General features: G+C 41.5%; 3 protein-coding genes across 4 annotated transcripts in view; 2 read left to right on the forward strand and 1 right to left on the reverse strand.

Moving 5' to 3' along the window:
• The window catches only part of LOC138026109 (uncharacterized), an 11139-nt gene extending 8032 nt beyond the window's left edge, over positions 1-3107 (forward strand). For both annotated transcript variants that reach the window (XM_068873308.1, XM_068873309.1), the window contains one exon: positions 1427-3107. In XM_068873308.1, coding sequence (XP_068729409.1) covers positions 1451-2803 — 1353 coding nt within the window. In that variant the 5' untranslated portion in view covers positions 1427-1450 and the 3' untranslated portion in view covers positions 2804-3107. The remainder of the gene's footprint in view (positions 1-1426) is intronic.
• A 2875-nt stretch (positions 3108-5982) lies between these two features.
• LOC138025812 (craniofacial development protein 2-like) lies at positions 5983-6444 on the reverse strand. The gene has a single exon (XM_068872971.1). It carries the CDS (start codon positions 6442-6444, stop codon positions 5983-5985), a length of 462 nt encoding a protein of 153 aa, XP_068729072.1.
• Positions 6445-9309: 2865 nt separating this feature from the next.
• Positions 9310-10137, forward strand: LOC138025813 (uncharacterized). Its single transcript, XM_068872972.1, has one exon. It carries the CDS (start codon positions 9310-9312, stop codon positions 10135-10137), a length of 828 nt encoding a protein of 275 aa, XP_068729073.1.

Here is a 10137-nt window from a genome sequence, read left to right on the forward strand (position 1 = left end):
CAATATTACCCTCACTGAAGAATTGTTAATCCAGCCTGGTTTGTTTTCGTTTTCGCAAAAGGTCAGTGGTCATGGTTGATGGCCAACGTAGGACCTAGGTTTATAGATTCGGCGGAAACCACTGAGAAAATTTGACGAAGGGATAACGCTGGAAACGAAAGCCATCTCATCCTTTTACGGTGGCGTTTCAAACTTCTATCAACTCGTACAGGCTGTGGTCGAGCTGGCGTAGTGGAGAGAGCGCGCGCTTCCCACCATTGTGGCTCGTATTCGATTCCCAGACTCGGCTTCATATGTGCATTGAGTTTGTTGGTTCTCTACTCTGCTCCGGGACTAGGTTTTTCTCCGGCTACTCTGCTTTTCCTCTCTCCTCAAAAGTCATCATTTGATTTGAGTTGCGTTAATAGGTTCAGTTTGAAAGAAAGGTTTAGAGGACAAAAACAAAGGAAAGTGGATGATATGGCCTATTTGTGTCTCCAAATGGGCCATTTCCGAGTTAATGTCTCCTTCTTTTTCAAAGCGAATCTAAGAGCGAAGTTTTTTGTGATTAGTTCTACTTTACATACGAATGAAAACTAATTTTCATAAGAAAAACTTCCCACTTAGACTCGCTTTGAAGAGGAGGCAGACGTGAACTCGGAAATGACCTATAAGTGGTCCATCGCTGGAAGACTGGACACTTGAGTGAATAAAGCTTCTTTCCTTTTCCCTTTCGAAATTAATAAGGAACAACGTTTCGCCGTCCCCATGACAGTATTGTCAAGTCCAAAATGTCACAGTCAATTGCAACGATATTTGTGAATAAGATGATGTAAATATAATTGAAAAAAGGCGGCAAAGTATTTACGAATGTAATAGAATCAGTTACGTATTCAAAAGTTTGCCACGAATTGATGCAATGCTATCAGCGAAACGCTGTTCGTTATTAATTTCGCTAGTTTCACTCGCCTCCCACCATAGTGATTCGGCTCCGATTCCTAGACTCGGCGTCATATCATAACATGTGGGTTGAGTTCACTGGTTCTCTACTCTGCAACAAGAGGTTTTTTCCAGGGTACTCCGGTTCTTCCCTCTCCTCAAAAACCATCACTTGACTTGATTTGCGTTAATTTTTTATTTCAGTTGAATTTGTCCCCAGTTAGTGCTCCAGCGCTGGAACGACCAGACACTTAATAGAGTTCTTTTCCTTTTTTATTCTAAAATGTTCATCTAAATCGTCTCTTTTCCTTTTCGTTTGATAAAACCGAATCTTCGTGTTTCACTCTTCCGCCGACGCAACACCACTGTTTCTATGGAAACCAAGCCCTTCATTCTTTTGTCGTTTGGGAAAATGTACAACAACTCTCAAGAATGAAAAGCCACTCAGTGATCATTTCGGCAAAACTTCTGATTAACCCAGTTATTGTTTTTCCTTTTCATTGTACAGGTGACCCTGGCGAGAGGAAAGGATATGAAACTTTCACCTATGGCGATAACGCAAATAGAGGGCATGGGAACACAGCGAAGATGTCATCTATTTCTCCTTGGATGTTTTATTGTTGCTTCTTTTGTTCTTTATTTTACTTTTGTGGTTTTTGACTCCCGTCCTGGCACAACAGTGGAAGTATCAACAGCCACATTAACAGATAGCAGTACCGTTGAAACACACCAACGGATAACATTACTCTTAAGAATGCCAGGCAAAGTTTTGAAGCATAAAGCGCGTTACTATTGTGATCTCTTCAGGACCACTGTTCTCTTTTGGCCACCATCGTATGGGAAGACGGTTGTTGTGCTTGACGAAGAATCAGAAATGGATCACGAGTTTGGAGAAATTGTTACTAGACACACCCGGGAGCACTTTCCAGAGTACAAGCTGGACGTATTCTTCGAGCCACTACCGAATGACAAGAGTATATTGGAAAATCCTGCCTTGCCAAGAAGTCCAGGCTACAATCGTCAACTTTGGAGTAGTTTCTTTTTTGATTTGTACACAAACGATCCAATCATAGCTTGGATGGATAGTGATGTCGCATTCATCACACCTGTGACAAACTCCTTGATATTTAGCGGTTCAAAATTAAGGGTTCTGGGTTGGGACTGTAGTTTCCACTTAAGTTGGGTAAAAGAGTGGGCGATAACGTCAGAGAGGGCGTTAGGATTACCGTATGTGGCTGATTTCATGTCCTTTTTCCCAGTGTACTTCTATCGAGATACCTTTAAGCGCTGCAGGAAACACATTATGAAGCACTGGAATGTAACTACGTTTGAAGAAGCCTTCAAGTTGTTTTATCACGATAAAAACCTGCTCTCCCCAGTTAGTATCATACTGAGTTATGCTTGGTTTTTTGAAAGAGATCGATATGACTGGAATATAAAGATATGTTCTGATTTAACGCAGTTCAACAAAAAGTTTCCATCTGGGGCTACTATTGGAGCAGAGCACGTGGAAGATACTTTGTCCCAGCCTCAAGCGACCTTCCATGTTCCTTACGGAGAGTTTTTGTCTTCTCATATTTTGATTAGTTACTGCTTGTCGCACGAAGCATCGGGAAATACGCCTGATATTTGTTCGAAACATAAATTTTCGTTGAGTGACAACTTAGATCTGTTGCATCATGATCTCCAATATGTAAAAACTATTCGACCAAATCCTTGCTCGGATAACAAGTTAGATTATTGTCTTCAAGTTTTAGGACGTCATTATAAGGCAGTTGGTCTCGAGATGAAAGAGGATGGACGCAAAGTGGAATGGAAAAACGTACAAACTGTCGAGAAGCTCGCAAAAGATCTTGGCATAACATGTAAACCTTTAGTTTACTGACTTAACTGATGTGTGCAAGTTTGACGAAGCAAAGTGTTTTCTTGTCGCTCTTGTCTCAACTTGTGTAATATTGGATACTAGACCTGGGGAGACCGCTGGATTACAATTACTATACAAGAGGGAGCTTAAATCAGGAAATGCCTTAAAGAAATGAACATTTCGTATGCCAGGACAGTTTGCACTCTTAGATTTTCTTAAGAATTGTGTCTAGAACAGTTAAAGCTAAAATTGCGTTCATAACTGCGAAGATCATAGCTTCACTTGATTTCATATCCGCAGTTCAGTAAATGAATCATTTCATGTATCATTTTGTTCGTTGTTTAATTCCTCACGGAAAAATTAGAACCCACAAATGACCGGCTCCCAAACTCAGTGGATTCGTAGCTGAGTTGGTTAAAGCGTCTCACTGGTATCGCGAGGTGACGGGTTCAAGCCCCGTTGAAGTCCTTTTTGTTTTTTTCAGGCTTCTCTACGCAATTGCTAAAATTGCGTCCATAACTGCGAGGATCATAGCTTTACTTGACAATGGGTTTTATCTTCCCTGCGTTAAACTGGCTGAGAAACTACCCTTGTGACAGGAAACAGTTCCCTGTCGTTAGTGGGTTTAAATCAGAATCAAAGCCAGGCAACTGTGGAATTCCACAGGGTTCCCTACTGGGTCTCAGACTCTTGTCTTTCTACTTAAATGATCTCGCCGACGCAATTAGCGAGGCCGACCACCTGTAGCGCCGCCATTGCACTAACCTCCCACGAAGACACCCATAGGGCTGCGTCACATGTTCCTCCCTCCACACAAAGCCCTAAGAGTGTCTGCCTGGGAGGCTACCCTTGTACCTGATACTTGAAGTTGGTCTTTGAAGTAAAATATTTTTGGCACTATCTTCAGTCAATTTGAATGATTCCACTCGAATCATACTATGTTGCAATGTTTGTCTTATATTTTTAATTTGGTTTATGGTAGAAATAATATCAGTGAATAAACAATAAAAAAATAATGCAAAGTTTCAACGGACGGATTCTATGAATATAGAGCGCTTCATTTAACATTCTTTGCTCTTATTTGTTTAAATTTACACAAGCCGTGTAGTTGGTTCAATATTGAATACTTACTGACTTACTTAAGCCCTTCGCCCCCTGCGGAGCATAGGCCATGGATGAGTTTCCTCCACCGCATCCAGTTCTTGGCCGACCTACCAAGTTCTGTCCAGTTCAGCCCGATGCCCTTAACCTCACATTCCAAATCTCTCCTCCAACTGTTTCTAGGGCGCCCTCCTTTCCTCTTCCCCTGGGGATTCCATGAAAGATCATTCCGCGTGGTGTTATTCGCTGGCTTCCGTACAGTGTGGCCTATCCAGCCCCACTTCCTCCTTCTTACTTGTAGCGTAATTAGCTCTTCTTCCGCCCGTTCCCACAGCTGCTTGTTGGTTACGTTATCATTCCAGCAAAAGCCAAGAATTCTTCTGAGACAGCTATTAACAAAACTCTGTAGTCTACTTTGTATCCTCTTCGTTGTTCTCCAGGTTTCTGATCCGTAGAGCAGAACAGTCTTCACATTTGATCTAAATATGCGAAGTTTGGTTCTCAGAGATAGCTCTTTCGATGCCCATACCTTCTTCAACATGATAAACACTGCTGTAGCCTTTCCAATCCTTGTAAGTGCATCCTTGTCCGTACCTCCAAGTGTGACTACAACACTCCTGAGATATGATAATTCTTTGACATTATCCAACCCCTGCCCTTCGACCACAACAGGTACCTCACTTCTGGTGTTAATCCTTAATACTTTAGTCTTCACCTTGTTAATCCTCCAGACCCAGTTTAACGGATTCCTCTGTTAGCCTTAAAGTTTTTCCCTGTATTTGTAGATGGTTGTGTGAGAGCAGGGCAAGGTCATCCGCATAATCCAGATCGTCCAACTGCTCCCATGGGGTCCACTGTATTCCGTTGTTCCCTGCTTTGGTTACCGATGTCATTATCCAGTCAATGGCCAGTAGAAATAGAAATTGTGATAGCAGACAACCTTGTCGCGCCCCTGTCCTCACTTCGAATGAGTCTGAAAGCTGACCCTCATGGGCTACCCGACAAGTAAAACCTTCATAGCTAGACTTAATCAATGTAACAAACTTCTCTGGGATGCCATAAAAGCGCAAGAGCTTCCAAAGAGTCTCACGATCTACACTATCAAACACCTTCTCATAGTCCACAAAGTTGACATATAGGGACGAATTCCATTCCAATTATTGCTCTATAATCACACATAGGGTACATATTTGATCTATGCATGAACGGTCTTTCCTAAAGCCTGCTTACTGGTCTCTAAGCAGGATGTCCACTGCAGTCCTCATCCTAACCAGAAGTATTCTGTTTAATACATTGCCCGGAACAGATAGTAGCATAATACCCCTATGGTTATTGCTATCTCCAAGGTCTCCTTTCTTAGGAACTTTGACAATGATACCTTCCCGCCACTCTTAAGGCATGCTCTCTTCTTCCCAAATCCTAGCAAAGAGCCTATGGAGGATATCTACTGATGTTGATAAATCTCCCTTCATGGTCTCGGCAGGAACCCCATCGCGCCCCGCTGCTTTACCGTCCTTCAATGCCTGGATAGCTAATCTCTGACTTACTTGGTTTATTGCAATTCAAGGGAAGAGTAGTGTCTGATGGTGGAATATCTGCGGTGCTTACAGGGGAAGGTTGATTTAGTAACTCTCCAAAGTGCTCCACCCAGCGCTTAAGTTATTCTTCTGCTGTAGTCAAAGGCTTCCCTGATTTGTCCTTCACCGAGTTCTGTACACGCTGATGCTTTCCTGCCAGCCTTCTTGGGTAGCTATATAGATCTTTTATATTTCTCTTTGCAGCTGCTTCCTCCGCTGCCTTAGCCAGACTGCCTATATAAACCTTCTTGTCCCTCCTAACACTTCTCCGCACTTCCTTGTCTTTGTGTGTGGATTTCTTCTTACCGATGGTTTCTTCACAGACCTTCTTTGCTCTTGTCCACTCCGTCTCAATATCAGTGACTCCCTCTGCATCATATAAATCCTGCAACACCTGGAACTTGTTTGACATATTTGCCTGGAACTTGTCTCTCATCTTTCTGTCCCTTAGCAAGTCCACATTGTAACGCGTCCTGGGACCAGTAGGTTGGCCATGCCGTTTAAGGCACAGTTTCAAGGTGGCTACAACAAGGTGATGGTCAGATGCCACCTCTGCTCCCCTTTGACTCCGACGTCTTGTAAAGATCTCCTGATTTTCTTACTGATACAAAGGTGGTCGATCTGGTTTTCCGTAGTATGGTCTGGTGATACCCACGTAGCTTTGTGTGCCCTCTTGTGTGGAAAAACGCTACCTCCTATAACTAGTTGATTCAATGCACACAAGTCAGCAAACAGCTCCCCATTTTCATTCATTTCACCCAGACCATGCTTTGCCATAACCCCTTTATAACTAGTGTTATCAGATCCTATTTTAGCATTGAAGTCCCCCATGACGATGGTAATGTTTTTCTCTCTTTCCTTATCAATCAGATCCTGTAATACGGAATAGAACTCCTCTTTCTTGGTCTCCTCTGCGTCGTTTGTAGGTGCATAGCACTGTATAATGCTAACCTTGAATACTGACCATGAGTAACATTTCTTCATTCCAGTTCAGAAGCCGACTTTTTTCTTTAGTATTAATGAAATTAATCAATGTATCTCTTTAACTGAATATTACGCTCTTAGGAGTTCCAGTGATTCCTGTTTTATTCCCTGGGATCTCATATACGGATTATTTTCTGTATTTGTTAATATTAAACCTAGCCGTTACTTGTTTATGTGAATTAGACGAAATTATACAAACTGGAAATGCAAAATGAAGTGTGCGCATAATCCTTAAGTTGATGCCTTCTGTTCTGTAATATATTTGTTATTCCCTCCCTGATGATGCTGGAGATTGGCGAAAGTTTGGGTTAAAGTGTTCATAAGCAGCTCAAGGCCTCACTCGAAGAATTTATTCATTTATTATTCATCTTCAAACATTCTTTGCCAATAGTACTGAAAGCATTTCCCATCTAATCTGGTTTTCACTAGTGGTCCAGTTGTTAGGGTGTTGGGTTTGCATGTGGCTGATCCGGTTTCAAATGCCGTTCTGACTTCTGGTTTGGATTTGTTTCCTGTTGTCCCGGATTCAAGTCTACCACGCTTTGTAAATAACCAACTGGTTGCCTCCTCCCAGTTGGGGTTCTCAATTATGTTTCTTACAAATTATTAAAAGTGGGGTGCCTGTGAACTAGCTTGATAGCTAATTGCACTTCCACTATAAACAAAGCATTTATTTACATTTACATTCTGCCCTCCCACAATGCTGTTTCGCCAAATGAGCTCAGAAACTCACTTGTAAACAACATTGTGAAGGGAGAGTGAGCCGCGAAAGCTTCAGGTCTGTATATTCGTGTACTGTTCCAAGGAATTTTGTGACAGACTCTAATTTTTGTGGTGGTGCACTTTCTAAGTGTACTACACAATGTGTCAACGGGTTTGTAAGAGTGCGTGGTTGTAAGACCGTGGTGGCAAGTAGGCCCGTAGCGTGTGCATAACTGACGGACATAAACAGGTCTGCTGGAAGCGAGCTGGAGTTTCAACAAAATGAGCTCCAAAATCGGCATGAATTTGTGACGCTGATGAATAATAAAGCAGCTGCTATTTCCAAAACGATGGAATTACCTGGTGATAAATGACCTCGCCTAGGAGAGTGAATTTTTGACTTTGCAGAAAAAATGGTCAACAACCTTAAGGTATTAAGCTATTGTGATCTTTGTGTTGAATTCGCACATTTCACAACAATAACAAAAACCATGACACAGAGGTATCCTTTGTTTCGCGAGTAAACATGCGAGGTAACTTGATCACGGTGCCAGCTGAATTCGATGTCACTTTCGATTTTGCGATGTACTTGTTCAGCCTAAAAGTACAATAGAAAAATTGAACGTAGCAAAAATCTCCCAAAATGTTTTTCGCTGATGGTAACTTTTTATACTCTCGGTTCAAAATTTAAGTTCTTTTGATATCTCAAAGTTTGTTGCTGTTGGCAAAATATTTTATTCTCGATCAACACTTCCTGAAAACCTCTTCTTCTCATCCTAAAAACGGTGTATCGATATTTATTTACTTTTGCATCAATATCTGTTTTGCATAAAGCACGCTAGCAAAATCTGTACCTGGCTTGGTTCGCATTTTTGAGCGTTAAAATAAAATTTTCGAGGTCAGCCATCTAAATACTAACCCTGACCTACAGGGCTTAACTTCAGTGAAGTTTTGTGTTACAAAGCTACCAGAAGCGTAGAGTGCACGCTCAAACTTGTAGTGAAAAAGAAGTTGTAAGGCACTTGAATTTGATCAAGATGACAGCCTCGAAGCCATTGTTTCTCGATTCTCTTTTATTTTCTTCAATCTTTCTGGGATTTAGTATTTTACTTGTAACCACATGTCTTCTCACGGGGCTATTTACCTGAGAAATCTACCATGCACTAGAATGATATACGGTACTAAAACAATATCGTGCTATATAACAACGCGTACTTTTAGAGCTACATATTACGTAAAGATAACTTAAATCTCCTGGAAGACAAAATGCAGCTCAGTTGACACGATACAGCGCTGTGTTACTGCAATACCACACGTACGCATTGCGTGCCGAAATTTTAATTGTAGCCGCTTCCTGTTTCTTGCATTTATCACTGCATCCCACGTGAAAGCTTACTTGGCATCTTGTTTTCATAAGAAAAACTTCGTACTTAGACCCGGTTTGAAGAGGAAGCAGACATGAACTCGAAAATGCCGAAAAGTGCACCAGCGGTAGAAGACTGGACACTTAAGTAAAGCTCCTTTCCTTTTTCATTTCAAAATTAATAAGGAACAACGTTTCGCCGTCCCTATGACAGTATTGCCAAATTCAAAATGTCAGAGTGAATAGGCCATTTCCGAGTTTAAGCCTGCCTCCTCTTCAAAGCGAGTCTAAGTGCGAAGTTTTTGTGATGGTAATTAGTTCTACTTTACATATGAATGAAAACTAATTTTCATAAGAAAAAGCTCGCACTTAGACTCACTTTGAAGAGAAGGCAGACATGAACTTGGAAATGGCTTATTGCGATGATATTTGTGAATAACATTATGTAAATATAACTTGAAAAAAGGCGGTGAAGTACGAATGTAATAGAATCAGTTGCGTATTGAAAAGGTAGCACGAATAGATGCAATGCTATCTTGAGGACGGCGAAACGCTGTTCGTAAGCCAGTCAGTGGTCATTTCGACAAAACTTCGGATTAACCCAGGTATTGTTTTTCCTTTTCATTATGCAGGTGACCATGGCGAGAAGATATAATCTATTTCTCCTTGGATGTTTTATTGTTTCTTCTTTTATTCTTTACTTTACTTTTGTGGTTTTTGACTCGCGTACTGGCACAACAGCCACATTAACAGATAGCAGTACCGTTGAAACACACCAACAGATAACATTACTCTTAAGAATGCCAGGCAAACTTTTGGAGCATAAAGCGCATTACTATTGTGATCTCTTCAGGACCACTGTTCTCGTTTGGCCACCATCGTATGGGAAGACGGTTATTGTGCTTGACGAAGAATCAGAAATGGATCACGAGTTTGGAGAAATTGTTACTAGACACACCCGGGAGCACTTTCCAGAGTACAAGCTGGAAGTATTCTTCGAGCCACTACCGAATGACAAAAGTATATTGAAAAATCCTGGCTTGGCAAGAAGTCCAGGCTACAATCGTCAACTTTGGAGTAGTTTCTGTTTTGATTTGTACACAAACGATTCAATCATAGCTTGGATGGATAGTGATGTCGCATTCATCACACCTGTGACAAACTCCTTGATATTGAACGGTTCAAAATTAAGGGTCCTGGGTTGGGACTGTAGTTTCCAATTCAGTTGGGTAAAGGAGTGGGGGAGAACGTCAGAGAGGGCGTTAGGATTACCGTATGTGGCTGATTTCATGTCCTTTTTCCCAGTGTACTTCTATCGAGATACCTTTGCACGCTGCAGGGAAGACATTATGAAGCACTGGAATTTAACTACCTTTGAAGAAGCCTTCAAGTTGTTTTATCACGATAAAAACCTGCTCTCCCCAGTTAGTATCATACTGAGTTATGCTTGGTTTTTTGAAAGAGATCGATATGACTGGAATATAAAGATATGTTCTGATTTAACGCAGTTCAACAAAAAGTTTCCATCTGGGGCTACTATTGGAGCACAGCACGTGGAAGATACTTCAGCCTCAAGCGACCTTCCATGTTCCTTACGGAGAGTTTTTGTCTTCTCATATTTTGACTAG

This window comes from Montipora capricornis, chromosome 12 (assembly GCF_036669925.1).
Source record: "Montipora capricornis isolate CH-2021 chromosome 12, ASM3666992v2, whole genome shotgun sequence".
NCBI lineage: Eukaryota > Metazoa > Cnidaria > Anthozoa > Scleractinia > Acroporidae > Montipora > Montipora capricornis.

Coding starts and splice junctions, on each gene's coding strand:
- LOC138025812 (XM_068872971.1), bottom strand. CDS start 6,444: ATGAAGAAATGTTACTCATGGTCAGTATTCAAGGTTAGCATTATACAG.
- LOC138025813 (XM_068872972.1), top strand. CDS start 9,310: ATGCCAGGCAAACTTTTGGAGCATAAAGCGCATTACTATTGTGATCTC.